Here is a 21,775-nt window from a genome sequence, read left to right on the forward strand (position 1 = left end):
TGTGCCCTTTCGTAGGGCTGTTATGTCCCGGTATATTCCGGGTGGCGTTGTCCATGTATATCCACTTTTGGTGGGTCCCCTCCCCTACCTGACTACTTCTTGCCACACATTGTCTTAAGTCCTATGATGAATAGTTATAGTATATACTTCATTATGTAATTTTAAACTGCGACCGAACACGTTAAATATTTCTTCAAATTCTTCAAGACCCATAACGTACTGTCACATTTGCACAAATGATATGAAAATGTCATTAATATGCAATCATACTGTACTACAGTATAAGATTAACAATGCATTCAAATAGACACGATACATTGGGACTGATTTGAGTTAAACATTAGCTGTGCGACAATGAACAAATTAAAGTAAATGATGATGAGAGACAGGCCAACCTCTACAGCGGCGCTCTCCAGGCAGGCGCTCAGTGGTCAGATTCAGTGGAGGATTTCACTTCAGACACTCCGCTGCAGCTGGAACGAGCTTCCCAGTTGACCACAGGGCCACTCAAATGCATACTGGGAACTGAAGTCAGTAGTGACTCTCATTATTTACTAGCTCATTAACATTTTGGAAATTAATTATTCCTCCCTCATTTCATTGGATTGTTCTTTGTTTATATGGACTTTTGGGAATTTACTAATAATTTAAAGAACTTATGTATAACAATTACACAATAATATATCTCTTGATAAGTTTTTATTATATATATATACATATATATATATATATATATATATATATATATATATATATATACAGTCGTGGCCAAAAGTTTTGAGAATTACATAAATATTATTTTTCAAAACGTTTGCTGCTAAACTGCTTTTAGATCTTTGTTTCAGTTGTTTCTGTGATGTACTGAAATATAATTACAAGCACTTCATACGTTTCAAAGGCTTTTATTGACAATTACATGAAATTTATGCAAAGAGTCAGTATTTGCAGTGTTGGCCCTTCTTTTTCAGGACCTCTGCAATTCGACTGGGCATGCTCTCAATCAACTTCTGGGCCAAATCCTGACTGATAGCAACCCATTCTTTCATAAACACTTCTTGGAGTTTGTCAGAATTAGTGGGTTTTTGTTTGTCCACCCGCCTCTTGAGGATTGACCACAAGTTCTCAATGGGATTAAGATCTGGGGAGTTTCCAGGCCATGGACCCAAAATTTCAACATTCTGGTCCCCGAGCCACTTAGTTATCACTTTTGCCTTATGGCACGGTGCTCCATCGTGCTGGAAAATGCATTGTTCTTCACCAAACTGTTGTTGGATTGTTGGAAGAAGTTGCTGTTGGAGGGTGTTTTGGTACCATTCTTTATTCATGGCTGTGTTTTTGGGCAGAATTGTGAGTGAGCCCACTCCCTTGGATGAGAAGCAACCCCACACATGAATGGTGTCAGGATGCTTTACTGTTGGCATGACACAGGACTGATGGTAGCGCTCACCTTTTCTTCTCTGGACAAGCCTTTTTCCAGATGCTCCAAACAATCGGAAAGGGGCTTCATCGGAGAATATGACTTTGCCCCAGTCCTCAGCAGTCCATTCACTATACTTTCCGCAGAAGATCAATCTGTCCCTGATGTTTTTTTGGAGAGAAGTGGCTTCTTTGCTGCCCTTCTTGACACCAGGCCATCTTCCAAAAGTCTTCGCCTCACTGTGCATGCAGATGCGCTCACACCTGCCTGCTGCCATTCCTGAGCAAGCTTTGCACTGGTGGCACTCCGATCCCGCAGCTGAATCCTCTTTAGGAGACGATCTTGGCGCTTGCTGGACTTTCTTGGGACGCCCTGAAGTCTTCTTTACAAGAATTGAACCTCTTTCCTTGAAGTTCTTGATGATCCTATAAATTGTGGATTTAGGTGCAATCTTAGTAGCCACAATATCCTTGCCTGTGAAGCCTGACATAATGATCTCCAGCCTTGTGCTCGTCAACATTCTCACCTGAGTTAACAAGACGATTACTGAAATGATCTCAGCAGGTCCTTTAATGACAGCAATGAAATGCAGTGGAAAGGTTTTTTTGGGATTAAGTTTTAATTTTCATGGCAAAGAAGGACTATGCAATTCATCTGATCACTCTTCATAACATTCTGGAGTATATGCAAATTGGTATTATAAAAGCTTAAGCAGCAACTTTTCCAATTTCCAATATTTATGTAATTCTCAAAACTTTTGGCCACGACTGTATATGAAACTTACCACGCCTTCAATAATTTTGCTACTTAAAATTTCATGTAGATTTTGATTTACCTTTGTTCCAGATCCGTCCATATGAAAATAAACCTATACAACAAATACATTTCATCTTTAAACCTATAATAACCGAACACCTAAAAAAGGGACAAACCAACCTTTTTATTAGTTCCATAAATTACAACTGTCCCTCACTTGTCATTTCCCATGTTTTCCCTAATAGTTTTTATTTATATTATTTTTCTAATTAACAAACCCAATATGTTCAGTTAGACAGTCTAGCTCAAAGACAGGACAGACAAATGTTGGTTCGCATCTGTATTTTAATAGGACAAAGCAAGAACACATTATAATAGGATGAACATTATTTTAAAAAATCCCTCAAAACACAAGGTCTCAGTTTATTTGTAGGCACTGCCTATGTTTAATTAACATCAGTTTCTTCAAATGAAATCAACTCATAAGGCAACACAATTGGTTTCTTCTTTTAAATCTCCAATGGGCAACAGTGCAAAATACTGATCCATTCAGGTTTCTCGTCTTGATACTGAATACTTCATTAAAAAAAGTCAACAATTCCATTTTATACACATAATTATCACAATTCTACCAAAACGTTTGTTACAGCGCAAGACAGCAGATTCTTCCCCAAGAGTTATCTGAAAGAATCCTTAAACCGTATGGACCAGCATTTAACAGAGCTGCTAATGCTGAAAGATAGTTGTGATGAAGCCCAAAACCCCCTATCCACCCACCATCCCTCCCACCTACCTACCTACAAAAAAAAAGCAGCAAGCAAGCATCCATAATCAACATCTGAATTATCTTTATATAGCATCCCAACAGTTGAACACAGTTGTTTGGTTATTTATATACAGAATGGTATACTGGAATTACAAGCCCTCAAAAAAAGTGGAATGCAAAACAATTTAAAATACCTAAAATTTGCGGAACATCAAATTCTTGTGAAAACGTATTAATATTGTGCAATATTCATCTGCCTTGAAGGAAAAAATGTGGCAGTCATCCCTGCAATTGGTTTAGTTTGAGAAATTGAATGTCTAATTAAAAAAAATACAACAGTTGACATCCATTTTATTCATTTTATAAACCAAACAAAACAAAAGTTGACATTTCACACGATTCATTGGTGTCATCGCTCCCCTCAACAAAACGATTTTGCTTTTAAAATGGCAAGTCCAAAAAAGAAAAAGGCAAAGCTTCATATTTTACAAAATCAGCAGCTGAAATCGCGCTTAAACCAAAAAAGCAAAATGGAAAAAGTTGCAGTTATTGTTGATTTTATTTATAGTACTTTGAGTTAAAAATGGAATAGTCCTCTTGGAATAAGTAAGTCAGACACCAGGCCGAAGACTTGTGGATTTATGTGGGTGTGTGTTATTGTGTCTGAATACATTTGTGAATCAGGGTGTGTTGTTTAATCCCAGTCTTGGGCAACTCGAGACCCCGCGATGACGAGCAAGATCTGCCTCAAAGTTTCAAACTCAAGGAAAATGACAAATGGAGGATGGTGAGGGTCAGGAAAAAAAAAATAAAAATTGGCACCCTTCCCCAGGCCAGGCATCTTGATGGGTGTTTAGGAATGGGGAGGGGGTTGCGTGTAGATCCCTGCTGCGGCCGCAGTGGAGTGCTAGAGTTGTCCGTCGCACAATCAGTGTGTGTGGTATCCTGCAGTGCCCATGCTGGAATGATTGGCTAACACGGTCCCGTTAACTCCCTGCGCAGGCTCCACCACGCCTCCGTTACTCACGGTGCTCACACCGGGCCACCCAGCACCAGCCTGTATGTGACTACAAGACAAAGTGACCGTTAGAAGCTGGAAAAGATATTTAGCAGATACTTTGATTTGATCATACTCACTGAAAACGGTCTCCCATTTACCTGAAAATGTATGAGTGAAAATGTTGACCACAGAATCGACACACGTTTTCCACTAATTTGTTTGATGGGATCTAAGAAATCCCTCATTTGAACTATTGAACACTGCATAAATGGTTAAACCACATGTTGTGTGTACAAAAAAAGTTCCCACAGATTTTGGACAATCATTTTCCCTACAGTTTAAGGATTTTATCCATATATATATATATATATATATATATATATATATATATATTTTTTTTTTTATGCTGCAGTGCACACACAAAAGAACAACTTAAGTATCTATAAGTATCTGAGCTACACACAACTAAGTTATTTTAAGTGGTTGCCAAATATTTGGCTTTTTTTTCTTATAGGTATTGGCTGATGGGTTCTTCACTTTGGCTAACAAGTGTCAGAATTGGGACTTTTATAATGACAATGAATCTGAATGTATCACTTTATGAACTATGTACTGTATATCTACACCACTGAGGTCTCTTAAGTATTGGCATCGGCCATCAAAAAAATAAAAACACACACACAAGTCAACCTCTAATTGTATCCAATGTCAGTGTCTACAGCTGATTTAATTTATTTTATTGTCAGGTTTTCCTGAAGCAAAAAGTACATACACCAATTCACCAACAGTAACTGAGATTATTACTACTACTACTACTACTATTAATTAGACCAGTAAATTGGACTATAATAAAGTAGTCTTCTGAAGTTAAGGAAAATGGAGGCATGTTGATCTGTAGACTCACTTGAAGCTCTGCTGGTTCCAGGCCTGTCCATACACACCGTAAGTGGGTACCTGCCAGCCGTTAGGGACGTACTGACTAATTTGTTGTGCGTTCCCGTACCACTGTCCCCACTGGCCATAGGGTTGTGCAGCAAAACCAACTTTGTTCTGCTATAAAATCAGAACATATGCCCATTAGTTATTTATACATTATCAGGAAACTTTGAAACAATTCTCACTATGCAACATTACCACAGAAGAAAAAATACACCTTTAAATATTGCTGAAACAATTCTCAACTTTTTTTTAAAGAATAAAACAGGGGATGGAAACATACTACTGCTCACCTGGGGTACCTGCACCTGCTGCATGGGGCTCACCATGTCTGTTGTCTCTTTACCCCAGTAACATTTCACCATGTGACCTTCTACGGATGTGCCATTAACAGACACTATCGCATGAGCTGCACTTTCGTGAGAGTTGAACCTGAAGAGATCAACGGTGTTACATCAGCCTCCCCCATTATGACCTGTAGCCAGCACATCTTACTTGAACAACATTAACATACCTCACAAATGAGTAGCCTTTGTCTGGAAACACTCGAATTTCCATGATTTGACCAAATGGGGAAAAGGTCTGTCTCATGAGTTGTTCTTCAGAGAAAAGAGAAGTGGAACACATTACAAAAATGACTTTCCATTCGCATAACTTTGAATTGAAAAAGGTTACACAGACAGCACAAAAATAAAAGTCCAGGTTCTCAAAAGGCAGCAAACACTAACCTGTAAGGCCTGTAGTGACTCCGCCACAATACACAGTGCAGTTGCTGGGGCTGGACTGGTTCACCACTTCATCAAACGACAAGTGCTTGGTATTTGCTGAGAAATTGATTAATTAAATGCTGATTAACTGATGGGCCCCATGCATTCATTTTAAAGGAACACTCCACTTTTTTGAAAATAGCCTCATTTCCCAACTCTGCTATTGCTGCAACTACACGGTCTAATCGGATTCAATGATCTATGCTAAGCTACAAGAGCTATCGCCAGACCCGGAGATCGTCTGAATGGAATCAAAAAACTTTAGGGGAGTTGGAAAATGAGCCTATTTTCAAAAGAAGTGGAGTGTTCCTTTAAAGTTCTTACACAATTTAATTTTTCATTAAAAAAAAAATGAATTTATTCAAAGCTGAGGTCCATTTTGCTGTAGTAGGTGTTGGTTGAACCAGGATTGACAATGATGCCAGACATGTTCTTGCAAGACCTATAGTTAAGGTTATACTAGTGTGACAAGACTTGACGTACCATATTTGAATCGAATGAAATGTGACTTTTAGTGAATAAGGTCTTAGATTAAGCAAAAGCTTTGCGTGGGTTGAAAAAAAAAACATGTAAGATGGGGAACATAAATGACAAAAAAAAAAACTAGCATTTATGGTGCTTTACTTATTCATGGAGCTCAAGGTTATCTCTTGATTAAAAGCAGTGGAGAAGTCTTTAACGCATATAAAAACTCACTTTCATAGGTTGCTTTAGGCGCTGGGGGTTTTCTTGTAGCCCAGTTAGTCCTGATCTGCCTGCCGCCCAACCACTGACCTCCCATTTGCTGAATGGCATTCTCTGCATCCTGCCAATAACCAGCACAACAGGAACATCAGCACATGGCCACAACAGAAGCTTCTGGGATAAGCATTCAAATGCAGATGTTCCCCACCCTTAATTCAAAACCTGCATTTCCTGATGTTGGGATCGTGACTCACCCATTTGTTGAAGAATGAAACAAAACCATAGCCTTTTGACTTCCCCGTTGCCAAGTCTTTGACTACACGTGCATCTCTAAGAAAATAAGAGAAAAAATTTGGGTGTGTTGAGAATAGACAATTTTAACTCCAATGTGCTATTTTAAGAGGGAAAAAATAAGCCAAAATCCTTTGAGACTTGTAAACATATTACTGAGGGAAAAGTCAACCAATGTTAACGCTGCTACACGTTGATGAACTACTAGTTACAAAAACCCATCTTAAGTATTCAAATGGGGAACAAAAAAGGGCCAGAAAACAGTTCACATGAGATTTTAAATGATCCAAGATTATTAAGCAAAGCAAGTAATCACGTATGTATTCAATAAAATGACAACTCCACTATCCATGCAACCTTAAAGTGTGGGCAATGTGTTTTGAATTAGCCATGCATGACCTCTCCTCGAGAAAAAAGTGCAAAGGCCTTAACATGACCTTGCACGTTTCTGGATTTAATAGTCTTTAAACAGGCCTAATGACTCAAAGCAGTTGAAGGCAACTCATTGGTTTTCTTTATTCAAAATGCATCATGTCATTTCACTTACGATATCCTCCCAAAGGGTGCAAAGGCAGCTCTGATGTCATCAGTGGTGATTTCTGGACTGAGGTCTCCAACAAAGACATGGAAGTGATCTGAAGCACACCAGACAAGAGTTCTTTGGACTGACCACCATTTGTAAGAATTCAGCCATTCAGAGTATGAATGAGTGACAGATCAATGTATGCTCTAGGTCTACTAATCAGACAATATTTGGTCTTTGTAAGATTACAGGCATTAATTGAGGTTGGAACTCACTGGTTGTGTCTTTTTTCTGGCTGCTAGGTGAAGTAGCCCAGTTGACCTTTACCTCCTAGAAGAGAGGGATACAGGGAGGAAAAAAATTGAGAGAAAGATTAGAAATGATACAGATATGGTCAAGCTGCTGCTCTCTACTTATCTATTAATAAAGTGCTCTCGTTAACTCTACAGAGGACTGAATGTACAGCAGAGAGGAGGGAGACCTGACCATACTATCTTCATACTCTACTGTCCAAGTGAAACTTAATTTAATGTGCAAAAAATTAAATAAAAAAAGATTGGTAGCAAAAAGGTCCAAATAACAAGGGACTTACTAAACAAGTGAATTTATCAACTTGTATTACTCCTCAAATGGTCCTTCATTACCTGTTGAGGATAAAATATTTTGCACTGAATAGGCAGAAGGCTTAATAATTTGAATCTAAATGTAAAATCTTGTTCTAGAGTCAAATTCTAGGCATATGAAAAAAATCTTACAAACCTCAAACTTTTAAAATGGTAAAATTAAATGAGAAGACTTGAAGCAAAAACTTAAAAAAGTTACAGAGGTGACATGGCTATAAGTGAATTTGATTGAAGTCAATCTTTTTTCAAAATGCTATCTTATGTACAATAAAAAATTGGTTATGGTTGTGATACTTAAGTTTTTCGTTTCCTGTCTGTACTTTAGCACAAAATTCAAATTTCAAGGAAGTGCTACATCCAACAAAGAAAATACAAAAGCATTGGTCAGGTGAATCATGTACTATTCGCACTAATCATTTTATTCAATTAAAGTACAAAATAATTGAGATTTGTATGGAGAAATGTCCAAATCTCCCTCTCAGTTCACATTGCACATCCAGTATACATGCTAACCTTGAACTCGGACTCAACTGGTCGAGTCTACTTCGCTAAAAGCCTGCAGCACATCTAAACTGTCCCACCCCCGTCCCAGCCCAACTCACCCTGTAGATACGATAGCTTACCTTACCCATTATTTTACGCCCGTTCATAGCTGCGATTGTGGCCGCTGCGTGCCTATGCTCGAAGAACTCCACAAAGCAGTATGGATCATTACCTGCCGCCTGAAGGAAAAGGAGTCGATCAGACAAAAGCAAGGTATGTAATGTGGTGTATATACTCATATTTATTATTGCAAATTTATAGAGTTTAAGATCAAGTAGCAGATAAAAGCCAGACTGGGTGGGATATCTTCATGAAAAAGTTACTGGTGCAAGAAACCTTGCAAATAAACCTGAGAGAAAAAGAAAAACTAATGCTAAAAATATATCTTTTAAGATACTTATAAAAAGTTACTGATGCAAAAGAAGTTGTACATTGCATATACACTTCAGGGGAAATATCTTGCAAAAAAAATATATATATAAGAGAGAGAGAGAACAAATCATATACTCACATCCACAATCATTTTACAACTCTTGCAGGGGCCAATTTGACCAAAGAGCTGCATTATAAGGGCCTCGGTCACATCCCGTGACAGGTTTCCTACATACCTGGACAAAAAATAAATAAAAAATGGATAAGCAAATAACAATGAATGACTTTATAAATATTAGAAACATGTTTTTAAAGCTATAATTTGACACACTAAATCATAGGCGCCCATGCTCGCAATCTGTGCCATCTTCAAGTACCTGAGTTCCAATGATCAACTGATTTACATTATAAAGGAATTAGGAAGGCATGAGGAACCAAGGGCCGGTACTTAAACTTAAAAAAAAAACCTCATTAGTCGTCCGACAATGAGCTGCTTTATTGTCGTGTATATACAGATTTGAAAAAAAGAGACGACAAAACTGAGCGCACAGCCAGCGTGAACGACAAGTAACAAAAACTCTCCACTGAGAAGTCTGCTATGACCAAAGGACTCGCATTTTTCACATTTACAATCTGTATTTACACACGTCTGAGTGTCAACTGCATAATCATGGAGCAATTTATAGAAGCGAAGTGTTATATATACGTGAGTGAAAACACTAGAATGGCTCTTTGTCTAGCAATGCTGTAACGACAATGAGCTTCCAGTAAGTACAAGGCAACCTCACACACTCAAACACAGAGAGCAGTGTGTGTGTGTGAGCGGCCCTGCTGGGGCCTCGACAGGCCTGCTGCAATTATCTAGATTAACTCAAACTAGCACATGGGGTACGAAACGCTTTGAAACCACACGACTGTCCTTTGACTAACGCTCGTCGGACACAAATATAACGTACATCTTTAACTCCAGCAATCGGAGCTTTTGTTAAAGGCACACAATGTACACGTCTGCTTTGTGGTTGTACGGTAACGTTAGTTCCCTTTGCATCGCACTTAAGACTGTTAGCAACCACAAGCAAGCTAAATGACAAATAGGAAAGTGTTTTTGAAGCGATAAAACAGGAATGCCTTTATATGATACGAAGCTGGATGTCTGAAGTGTTGGCGTGCAATGGCAATCAATATACGTACAGGGTCTTGGGCTGCTCGTCGTCCATCATATTTTTCCGTTTAAATTAAGACACTGAACCCTGAGAGCAAATCCTCTTGTGTAGATGTTGAGATGATCTCGAGTTCCGCCTGTGTCCCGCTCTTTCCAGTGTTGTTACCCTCTCTGTTATCCGCAAGTCCTGTTTTAACGAGAGTAAATGTGAAATGCCGCCTCGGCTGACTCCAGTTATGAACAATGGAAAGGCGACATAAAATGGCGGAGGAACCGGACCGGAAATGCAAGCGCGCATGCGCGTACGGACTACAAAGCGCGCAGAAAACAAGCTTTGAAAATGAGAATGAAAACGACTGAGTGCTGTATATTACAGTAAACAATAATTTAAGTACACTATATGTACAGTGTTTACAATGGAATGACAGTTCGACAACAGAGAATTTCACTGAAATGTTTGTATTTGCAGACAAAAAGCACGTGCGCCGCCCGGGAATCGAACCCGGGTCGCAAGAATGGGAATCTTGCATGATACCACTACACCAGCGGCGCTGTTTGATTAGTTTGGCGTGTTTAAACGTTTTATTTATTTGAAATAGCTTTATAAAGTTGTGCATCGCAATTAATTGACTCTTTAAAAGTATATATGCAGATTATGCATGTACTGTAATTCATGAAATTGTTTATTGTTGAACAATGTAACCATAGCAACATTTCGCCGTCACTGGCATTGTGGACATTTGGATGGTGAGAGACTTGTGCTGAAACTATCAATATGCCTATCCTCAAAATTCCCATCAAACATTATTTAGGAATAGTGTCTAAGTCTCAACAAGAGGATTTCAAAAAACGTTTCAGAAAAAGGGCCGAAGAAAGTAATACTGCTACAAATGACACCGACGTCAGAAGGTAAGTTATCTGAACAAATAAATTACTAATAATTTTTTTGCTGCGAAAGCCAAAACGAAACAACGAAAAATTGTATATCCATCAATTAAAACGTATATTATTGTATTGTAAAAAACTGACATTAACTATGATATTTGTCGTATTTTATAGGAACCCCTTTGAAACAACAGAAGGCTTCATTGAAAGATACAAGCAAGCACAAGACTGCAAAGAGCAGGAACAGTATGAAAATCTTGCAAAGCAGTTTCTTAGTCGATGCAAGGTATTAGGCCAAACATGCTTCCTTCATTTTTCACTCAGTTTAAATTGTTTTAAGAAAAAAAAACACTTAATTACAGAGATGTATTCGATTCAGAAAAACCATCGAAAAGAACCAAGTTGGGGAAGAACTTAGACAAGTTGTAATAAATCGTCATATTACTTTATCCAGCCACAAGGAGGAGACAAATCTCCATTGATGAAAACACTCGACTCAACCGCAGTGACTGACTTCTCTTTTTGTCCTCAGCGTCGTGCAGGATTCACATCTGGAGGCGAAGGCAAACATGTTGATCTCCCTGGGGCCTGGACACAGCTTCTCCTGTTGAGCTCGTGCAGTGGAAAAGTTAGAAATGGTGTGTCAATAACTTGCAGAGAGTGACAGCATCACATTTTTACAACTGGCTACAGAATTTACAGTGAGAGTCACAGAGACTCTCCACGTGTTGACTCCAGTACGTATTAGCACTTTTATATGCCATAAGACTGAATAATTACAATACTCACATACCATGGTTACACTCCAAGGTACTTCTAAGAATGTTATGGTACATCAATTTTAAAAAGCCATTGTATGTTTTGGTGTATTTTGCTTAGTGGAAAAATGACTCCTGATATATATATATATTTTTTAGATTCTTTGGATGTCCTGGTCGTGTCACTGGACCATGCACCTGTTGATGCAGATCAGATCCCTGTGCTATTCCACCTGGCAGAGTCAGCCCAGTGTTTCCTTTGCTCTGAAACAACTCTTTTGGACCAGCCATCTTCTTCTTATGAGATGAAGATGCTGCAGGTAAATGCCAACATGCTATCAAATCTCTAAACATGGGTCATCCTGTAATTGCAGACACTTTTAATTTATTCATTATTATTATTATTATTTATTCAGATATTTGCCAACTAAACACAAGTAAAGCCTTTTCTCTATGTAAATACAGAATGATCTATATATCAGTCCTTATGTAGCCTATATATCTTTCTTTAATTAACAGTTTCACTCTGATTATTTATTTAATTTTACAGCTTGGTTATTTAGTCTCTCTGAGGCTGTTCATCTTTAAACTGACTGGTCATTTGAAAGGACATCAGCCAAGCAGCAAATATCTTCACAGCTTAAAAGGTCTGAGACAGTCTTAGGTCAGACTTTTTGTCGTATAATAATGACTTTCTATTCATAGTTATGGTTTACCAATGATTCACAATAATTGTTTTTCTTAGATGGCAGAAACAGTCTTTCTTAAATATGTTATATGACATAATATTTACCGTTTTTTTTTTAACTGCTTACTCAAAGTCTTTACTTGTCACACAGTTTCTGAAACTTGACACTTAAACATCAGAACTAAACACCAAATCTGCAAAACCATATGCTAATCAACAGGAATTCATATTATGGCAATGGTGTTTGCAAATGTTTGCTTTTGAGATATCTATATGTGTTATTTTTTGAATGCATAATTTTGCAAGAGATGTGAAGCATTTTGCATTTTGTGTGTGCAATTATTGGACTTGTGTGTAAAGTTTTGAAAAAAAGAGGCAAAGTTTTGAAAATGTAAGCAGTTGAAAAAAACTTGGAAAAAAATAATGACTGAGTTATGTTCTCATGACAGGTGTTTTCGAAGTATAAACGTTGCTTATGTCAAAACTAATGGCAATTAAAATTGGCAATTGGAATGCATATAAAGTTGACAGCAGTCTTCATCTGTTGACAGGCCTGTTAAAATGTGAGACACGCTACCAAGAGTTCCCCAACATGTTATTTGCCGTTCACTTCATGCTGCGTGTCGGGGAGGATCTGTGTGCTCTCCAACTGACCAACGACAGTTCAGTGCAGGTTTGAAGGCTGGGTCAGCTGTATCAGAAAGGGAGTGCTGAATGATTCACTGAAGTGAAAACTCTACGTGATTGACAGGTCTCTGTGGAAGCACAGGAGCATGGTGTTAACCAGATACTATGGCACTGCCTTCTCAGCTATCACTGCGTGCAAAACAATGGCACTCAGCTCTCTCCAGTGATCAAACAGCTTATGTTGCTGAGAGATAAACTTCAACATGACAACTGGTGCGTGAAGTGTTTGGGAGATGCTTTCCGCAGGTTTTTACGTTATGTAAGCAGCTTCTAGGTGGAACTGTAGGTTAAATCCCATAGTAACGTCAGGCTTTTTCACGTTCTCTTTTCTCAGGGCCCACTGTGGGTTAGGACTGATGATTCTGGGAGAGGCTGCCAAATCTAGCATGCTGTGCCTTCAGACACTTATGAACCTTCACATGACCCAAAGACAAGAGAGTTCTCAGGTGCATAAGAAAGTAGAGGGATGGGGGAAAAACACATTGGATCAATGATTGAAAGGAATAGTTCAAACAAATGAGTAAATGAAAATCAGTTGGGTTCAGATACAGATAATGACAAAATTTCAAAGTTGTATGACTTTAATCTAGTTTTTCAAAAATTAATATGCAGTGAAGTAGTTTTGAGAAAATATTTTCCTGAGATACTAAACAAGATCAGGTTAAGTAATAAATTCTTTATTATGATTTATGATTATGATTATGTTTTTTATGCCCCCCAAAAACAATATCAAAATGAATATTAATTGAGATATAAAACAACAATGGTAGAGTAAGCTGCAAATTTTCTTTATTCATGAAGGACCTGTACGACATACTAAGTTTGCCAAAATGTGCAGATTACAACAAAGCACATTGTTCACAGTATCTCAAAATGCAATGCACTTGCCCATGCAGTTCAGCATACAGATGGCCTTAAAGGGGTCATGTCATATGATGTGATTTCAGTTGTTCCTTTCTCTTCGGAGTGTTACAAGCTCTTGGTGCATAAAGAAGATCTGTAAAGTTGCACAGACTAAACTCTCAAATCCAAAAGGGATATTCTTTATAAAAGTTGAGATTCAACCTCGCCTACCTAAAACGCCTCGTTCTAACACATCTACATCACGATCTGGGAAGATTTGCATAACACCGCCCAAATGTTCACACAAAGAAAGAAAGCGTTACTTTTATTCTTGCTGTTGCCGCCGGCACCATGTCATGCAAGAAAAAAAAAAATTGTGCGCACGATTTACTAATTCGTTCCCTCAATGTACTAAAACGTGCACACGATTACTATTGCGTTCCCTCAATTTACTATTGCGTTCCCTCGATTTGCTAAATCGGGCGCACGATTTAGCAAATCCAGGGAACTAATTAGTAAATCGTGTGCACAATTTATAAATTGAGTGAATGCAATAGTAATCGTGTGCACATTTTAGTACATTGAGGGAACGAATTAGTAAATCGTGCACACGATTTAGCCTACTATTTTTTTCCTGCATGTCATGTGCGGGGCTCCATAGGACACAACTAGAAATCAATGGTTATTTTACGGAGGACGAGGACTGTTCCTGAACCAGTAGCCTACAATGCCGGTGTCTGTTTCTATAAAGTTGTGTTATAATTGGAGATTGCTTTGTTGGGGCTGGGTAGGGTCGTTTATGGCGGGTGGGTTGGTATAAAATGTAAAAATGCAATTTGCAAAAAAAAACAAAAACAAAAAAAACACACACAGAAAGGTTCTAAATAAATCTCTATTCATTTGATTCATTAATACTCGTTGTATGATATTTTTGTATGATACTTTCGCAGAGAGCTTCCTGGCCGTGGCAGTTGGACTACATTTACTGCTCTGTTTTAATCAACATTTGCCGAAACAGCTACTGTGCTGAAATTAAGAAAACAGCCCTCGGTGGACAGTCAGACTCTCCTCGGTGCAGACATGCTGGAGGACTTATAACATTGCTAAAACAATGTAAGTGCTTTAAACCGAAAGATCTGCATACAACATCTACATGAGACTAGAATCATAACTCAGAAGGGGCTGTGGGCAATTCTGTCTGACAAAGTGACATGACATTCAGCCAAGTGTGGTGACCCATACTCAGAATTCGTGCTCTGCATTTAACCCATCCGAAGTGCACACACACAGAGCAGTGAACACACACACACACACTGTGAACACACACCCGGAGCAGTGGGCAGCCATTTATGCTGCGGCGCCCGGGGAGCAGTTGGGGGTTCGATGCCTTGCTCAAGGGCACCTCAGTCGTGGTATTGAAGGTGGAGAGAGAACTGTACATGCACTCCACCCCACCCACTCTCTAACCATTAGGCCACGACTTCCCTGTACAGCAGCTTCCAAAAAGTATAATGTCTCACAAAACTAAGATTTTAACTGATAAAACAACAGACAAAAGTAATGGGGAAGTTTTAGGGGAAGTCGTGGCCTAATGGTTAGAGAGTCAGACTCCCAATTGAAAGGTTGTGAGTTCGAGTCCCGGGCCGGCAGGAATTGTGGGTGGGGGGAGTGCATGTACAGTTCTCTCTCCACCTTCAATACCATGACTTAGGTGCCCTTGAGCAAGGCATCGAACCCCCAACTGCTCCCCGGGCGCCGCAGCATAAATGGCTGCCCACTGCTCCGGGTGTGTGCTCACAGTGTGTGTGTGTGTGTTCACTGCTCTGTGTGTGTGCATTTCGGATGGGTTAAATGCAGAGCACAAATTCTGAGTATGGGTCACTTCACTCTCTCACTCTCTAATGAGACACTTTTCTGGTTGTCAAAATGAGGGATCATGTTTGTAATTAATGTGTTGAGCTCTCATTGGTCGAATTGTAAAAAAAAAAAAATATTGAAAACCTCCTTCTGGGGCCTGGTCATATAATTAGAATATCATCAAATGTTGATTTATTTCACTAATTCCATTAAAAAAGTGAAACTTGTATATTATATTCATTCATTACACACAGACTGATATATTTCATATGTTTATTTCTTTTAATTTCGATGATTATAACTGACAACTAAGGAAAATCCCAAAATCAGTATCTCAGAAAATTAGAATGTACACTATTTTCTACCACATCTTTTCCTTCCCTTCACCTCTCTATTAATGTGCTTGGACACAGAGCTCTGTGAACAGCCAGCCTCTTTTGCAATGACTTTTTGTGTCTTGCCCTCCTTGTGCAAGGTGTCAATGGTCTTCTTTTGAAAAACTGTCAAGCCAGCAGTCTTCCCCATGATTGTGTAGCCAACAGAACTAGACTATTTAAAGGCTTTGCAGGTGTTTTGAGTTAATTAGCTGATTAGAGTGTGGCACCAGGTGTCTTCAATATTGAACCTTTTCACAATATTCTAATTTTCTGAGATACTGAATTTGGGATTTTCCTTAGTTGTCAGTTATAATCATCAAAATTAAAAGAAATAAACATTTGAAATATATCAGTCTGTGTGTAATTAATGAACAAGTTTCTCTTTTGAATGGAATTAGTGAAATAAATCAACTTTTTGATGATATTCTAATTATATGACCAGCACCTGAAATGAAACAAGTGAGCAGACCGTTAAATCACTGGCTCACTTGATTCGTTCAGAAACAGATTCAATCAAGGAATGAAACACCATGTTGCTTATTTTTTTCAAATGAGAATCTCACAAGATCTACAAAGTGAAAAATAAATAAACAATAAAATAGATATCAAATAAATAAATAAAAAATGTGGGTTGGGATGTATCTTTATATTGCATCAATTTACATTTTAATTAAAATAATAATAGTAATATTCAATTCTTAGAATGCCCATAGACCTCAACATTTTTATTCCAAGACCCCCTCCTCTCCAAATCAGTACTGCAAGCCAAAACTTTTCTATTCACTAAAACGTTTGTATTTGTTATTACTTTTCAATTACGTTATTTTTTTAATGAAAAACAAATTCAAGATAAATTTAAACATTCCATGTTCTTTTTTTGCAAACATACTTTGCAAAAATGTCACTGCAGATGTTCAACACAACTTAAAATTATGTAAAGCTCAATATACAGTAATTTTGACAAGCACAAGTCAGCCTGCCATACCAAACAATACCACCGGGAGATGCCAAAGGACTGCATAATAATAAAAATAATAATAAAACACACCATTATTCTTCTAAGGGGGTTAGTGGTTTTACTGAGGGGATGCTTTTTGTAATTTTTTTCCACAAGGGGGATGCCACCCTGAGCCCTGGTTACTCAGGTGTGAACTTAAGAACTGACTTCATACATCTGCTAAAAGTATTAGCAAATAGTGTGTCCAAATACTTTTTGGGGCCACTAGTCTTTTATCATACACTGAAAGTAAAGCACATATCTGTGTTTGTAGCACAGGAAGACACATGGAGGCAGCGGTACAGTGTGGTTCAGGGTTTGGCACAGATCAGCCACAGGATCACACTTCAGGAGGCTTTGAGGAACACAGCCCGGTTAACGCTGCAGAAGCACCTGAAGCAGGAGACAGACCCCCGTGTCATGAATGCTGTGAGGATCACTGAGGTACTCCAGCTTCCTGCTGCTACACAGGAAATGTAGCCCAAATATTACAACACTACTCCCAGCAAACTGGAGAAACCCTCATTTGCTTAACCTGGCCTAGATTCTTTAGATTTGTGTTCCTTAAGTCCGTAAACATTAGCTAAGAGACACTGAAGTCAACATGTCCTTATCTGGTAGTTTGAGGGTCATGTGTATGTGCATTGTGGGATATTGTGCACAATGTGCTTTGTTGTTTGGCAATGTATGTATATGTATATATATGTATTTGATATGTTTAATGTTACTGTTGTTTTGATAAATTTATGCATCCTTGCTTAAAAAAGTATGGATTTCTTAAAAAAAAAAAAAAAAAAAACCTTAGTGACCCCAAACCGATATACTGTAAAAATGGTAAAAGTAGAAAGTTACAGTAGTATGTTATCCTGAACAGTGGGCAGGACAGTGTTATTTACAAACAAAAAGTATGAAAGAAAGAAAGAAAGCAGATGTTTTGATATTTCACCCTCATCCAGCCAAATAATGCATAAGGCTTATGTAGATTCAGTCCAAATTTCAAGGAGTTACATTGTGCCTAACACTGAGGTGACATGATAATAGAGAGCTCATGAGGCATCAGAAAGGAAAGTACATCTGAATTTAAACAAAACACTGAAGCACATTGTTGTAATTTTAAACATTCATCTGGTGTGACTGCATTAAACTCTGGCACTATGAAATCAGACAAGTCTAAAACAGAATCTTAATTTGATCCTCTACATGATCAACAGGACTTCCGTTTCATCCTCTTATTATCTCCTTTCCAGGGTGATAAAAGGCTTCTGGAGAACCACAGAGAGAGGATGAGAAGTTCACACACAGTTGAAGTGTGTGTATGCACACAGAGCGAGCGGATCACTGGTCAGCTAGCACACTCTCTTTCCCAGATCTGCTCTTCAGTTCAGCTCACTACTAATTCTGAAGACCTCCGGCACAGAACAAAACCCACCAAACCCAGGAAAGAGGCAGTTTCCACAGCCAAGGCCAGAAGAGGTCGTCCTGAACCGATCACACCCCACTCTTTTACAAAAGACCATCAAAAGACACCAAGGTTATTAGCTTCTCTTCTAAAAATTGCATGAAATTTTGAGGTTGTTAAACTTGATTATATACCACCCATACACCACCCATCCAGTACCATTTGAATATTTCAAAATACCACAGTTTAATACCATCACTGTATCACATGTGCCTCATTTGATCTCTTTCATTTCAAATATGTGCCATATTTGATCAGACAGGGCAAACATGAAGCTTCTCATCTGGCCCTGAGAACCAGGATTGATATTGGTCTGATTAAAGTTGTGGAAGATCAAGTGAGTATTGCCTTCTCTTTGATTTAGTGCAGTAATCCATCAGCCAGTCAGAGACTGCCGATTCGCTAATGGTCCTAATGAAGTTTAGATTAGTATTTAGATAGAGGTACAGTAGCTGTTTGTTAATGGGACCCAAGGAGCTTGAGGCTAAATATGTGCAGAGAATTGCTAAAAAATCTATTACTATTCTTCTGAAATCTTTTAGTGGCAAAAGGAACTGAAAATAATGATGGAAAGAGACAAAGAGATGCAAAAGACCGAGCTGGAAAAAAGAAAGCTAGAGGAAGAGGAGAAGATCACAAAGAAACGCATGAAAAAGGTCAAAAAGAACACAGAACCTTATGAGTACACAACATACCGGCATGAGCAATGAGAAATAGTCCTTAAAATCCAAACAAAAAAGTCTGAACATTTTTTATTTATTTCTTTTTTGTAACATTCCTTTCAAATTACACAATTGTAATTGGCAACACTGGTAAAAAAGATGCATATCAGATAGTCACCACAATTTCCAAGATTTAAAAAAAAAGAATGTTCTCACAAGGTTGGAAAGCATCTGCCTGCTTTCATTATCCTGATTCACTACAGTCACAGACCAATTTGGTCATAAAAGTGTGAATTAAGCAGCTAGTTGGAATACAGTGATCACAGAACTTCTGACTGACCAACAGTACGGCAAGCCAGTTCATATTTTCATAAAAGCAAAAAGAAAAACATGCTGAATCAACTCAATTACCATTCGAAAGAGAACTTGGAGTAAAAAAAAATCACAGTAGCAAGTCAACAAATAATAATCCTTCATCATGCTCAAGACAACTCTTTTATCGACAGTCTGAAAGCAGATTTAAACAAGAAAACACCTCATAAAAGACACCCAGAGTGTAAGACTTCAGGAATAAACATCACAGAATGAAGGAAATGCATTTGAGGAAAACATTCATAACACATGCCATAACATGTTGCAAATCTACAACATACCAGAAAAAATTCTCAAGAACTTTGTCAGGTAAAGCGGGGAGGATTTCTGACTTGATTTAATATAAACCCCGTAGGTCCCATGTTTAAAAAAATAGATCATTGTTGCATAAGACACAAATGTACATTTGCATAGTTTGATTGTGTAATAAATCTAACTTCTAAGATCATTTTCTTTCAAAAACCTCAACACAATCACACAAAGTTTATAATCCATTATAACCACGTCATCATTTTATGATCCGTTACCCCTTTCAACTAAACCACTGAATGAATTTATATTTATATTGATAAAAATATATGCATGTTTATATTCATATAGCCTAATATATTAAATAAAACATTTAATTTCTTCTTTGATAATTATCATCTCTGGGAACAATGGAATTTAATTTTCAATATACATTCTATAGGCAATTATTGAAAGACACCCACCCACCTTTGATGAATTGAAATTGCAACTGAACCGATTTACAGTCCTTCAGACTGCATAAAATAGGCAAAAGGTGGCTTGTATACAGTATGTTTGAAAAAAAGCTAAAGATAGTATCTGAGACTTCTTCATTTCAATTTTAAGTTGCATTAAACCCATTTCAATGAATGTGATAAACCCATGTAACTTGCAGTCCTTTGCAAGGGACATTTAAAAAAACAAACAGACACCATAACAACAATTTATTTGATCTGCATTTGAAAAAACCAAATGTATGATTGTGAAGATATGTGGTTGTTTAAAGATGACAAAAATTTCATTACACTAATTTCTCACTTCCATTAAGACGAACACCACCACCCTGTGAGACTAAGGCACAGTTCTGAGCCAAAACTTTGGGATTGCAACAAAATAATAACATCAAATAAAATTTCTGGAAAGATTCCAATCAATTTTACAATCTGTATATATTAACTTTCATCTGGCGATTGCGAGGTTAAAATGGGAGCTTTTCTCTTCGTCATGTAAAAGAAGTAAGAAGAGCGTTCCTTGCAACATGCCCACTGTAGCAACACTTTCAAACCGTACAACTTGTACGTTCCCAGTGCAAAATTTCAACTCGCAGCACAGTGAATCACACATGAGAAGCGTCACGTTATGTTAAATAACCTGAGAGAGCTGGTTGGGAAATCTTGGAGATTTCATATTGCGCTTTGCAGTGAACCTGAAGGTTTCTGTCAACATTCGTTTACCGAGTCCTTGGCTGAAGGCAACAACCTCACGGCTCTCAAGTGTAAAACACGGAGGACGTGAGCTGATGTGACTGCAGCTTAGCTCAGCTGCAGGCGGTAAGTCCTGATTTCCATGGGTTTAAGGCTGATCTCCTGGGGGTCGGCATCACTATTGAGTGTGTGCATCAGAGACAGCGATACAGGAGTGATGCTTTTCAGCTTCAAATCTGTCAGGAGCTTCTCTAAATGAACCTACACACACACACACACACACACAGTATGGTGATTACAGCATTTCCAACACAACATGTTCAAGTATGCATTGAGTCACAGCTTTAGCTTTGACTTTTTACTTGTAAGAAGTGAGATGGTTAGTATATGTGACAGTCTGACAGGTTTAAGCTAAGCCTCAGTGGAAAGTAAACAACTTGAATTTTCTTATGGGACTTTTTCTGTAAATAGCTCATTTACATAAACATCTTACAGGTGACATATCATTTTTGAAATGTTTCTTCTGTCTCATGTTAATATGCACAGCAACTATCAAGTTCAAGTTTTAGTAATTTTGTTATGTGCTTATATCATTTTAATTTGAATGAGTATGCACCACATTATTGTTAATTTTCGTGTTATTCTTCTCTTTTGAGTCTATGGCACCTCATTGAACCACTTGTGGGAAAGTAATGAAATATGGCACACAGGACAGTCTGAACATTAACCACAGCAAATTTGGAGTCTCTAACTCCGTTCCTGTAGCGTCACCAACAGTCCAGATTTTTGAACCTTAAGGGCTACAAATAAATATTTTTTTCTGAAATTCTCTCTCTCTGAATCCTTGGCTCAAGACATCAGTTCTGTCACTTTGAGTTTTCCAACTTCCAACTCCAACTTTTTCAACTTACAATTTT

General features: G+C 38.0%; 3 protein-coding genes and 1 non-coding gene across 5 annotated transcripts in view; 1 reads left to right on the forward strand and 3 right to left on the reverse strand.

Annotated features, from left to right (window-relative positions):
• Positions 1–2,500: 2,500 nt before the first annotated feature.
• LOC132140831 (cytotoxic granule associated RNA binding protein TIA1-like) lies at positions 2,501–10,093 on the reverse strand. 2 transcript variants are annotated; one of them, XM_059549844.1, is made up of 12 exons: positions 9,870–10,093; positions 8,818–8,914; positions 8,387–8,485; positions 7,416–7,470; positions 7,165–7,252; positions 6,581–6,656; positions 6,339–6,447; positions 5,604–5,699; positions 5,390–5,474; positions 5,169–5,307; positions 4,844–4,989; positions 2,501–4,006 (listed from the first exon to the last, which is right to left on the reverse strand). In XM_059549844.1, the coding sequence occupies exons 1-12, from the start codon at positions 9,896–9,898 to the stop codon at positions 3,868–3,870; spliced, it is 1,158 nt and encodes a 385-aa protein (XP_059405827.1). In that variant the 5' UTR covers positions 9,899–10,093; the 3' UTR covers positions 2,501–3,867. The 2 variants fall into 2 exon arrangements, with proteins under 2 accessions (XP_059405827.1, XP_059405826.1); XM_059549843.1 differs by having other exon boundaries at positions 4,844–4,992; positions 9,870–10,092.
• Positions 10,094–10,321: 228 nt separating this feature from the next.
• Positions 10,322–10,392, reverse strand: trnag-ccc (transfer RNA glycine (anticodon CCC)). Its single transcript has one exon. It is a non-coding gene; the product is annotated as a tRNA-Gly (tRNA).
• Positions 10,393–10,603: 211 nt separating this feature from the next.
• On the forward strand, positions 10,604–19,286 carry LOC132140833 (transmembrane protein 232-like). Its single transcript, XM_059549847.1, has 13 exons — positions 10,604–10,749; positions 10,900–11,011; positions 11,258–11,363; positions 11,643–11,803; positions 12,034–12,130; positions 12,723–12,844; positions 12,923–13,071; positions 13,193–13,304; positions 14,652–14,814; positions 17,207–17,376; positions 18,180–18,463; positions 18,650–18,728; positions 18,934–19,286. Exons 1-13 carry the CDS (start codon positions 10,616–10,618, stop codon positions 19,099–19,101), a joined length of 1,857 nt encoding a protein of 618 aa, XP_059405830.1. The 5' UTR covers positions 10,604–10,615; the 3' UTR covers positions 19,102–19,286.
• A 1,494-nt stretch (positions 19,287–20,780) lies between these two features.
• The window catches only part of LOC132140832 (alpha-mannosidase 2-like), a 51,915-nt gene continuing 50,920 nt past the window's right edge, over positions 20,781–21,775 (reverse strand). Inside the window, exon 22 of the mRNA XM_059549846.1 lies at positions 20,781–21,119. Within this exon, the coding sequence (XP_059405829.1) occupies positions 20,967–21,119 (153 nt within the window). The 3' untranslated portion in view covers positions 20,781–20,966. The remainder of the gene's footprint in view (positions 21,120–21,775) is intronic.

The sequence above is a fragment of the Carassius carassius genome, chromosome 5 (assembly GCF_963082965.1).
Source record: "Carassius carassius chromosome 5, fCarCar2.1, whole genome shotgun sequence".
NCBI lineage: Eukaryota > Metazoa > Chordata > Actinopteri > Cypriniformes > Cyprinidae > Carassius > Carassius carassius.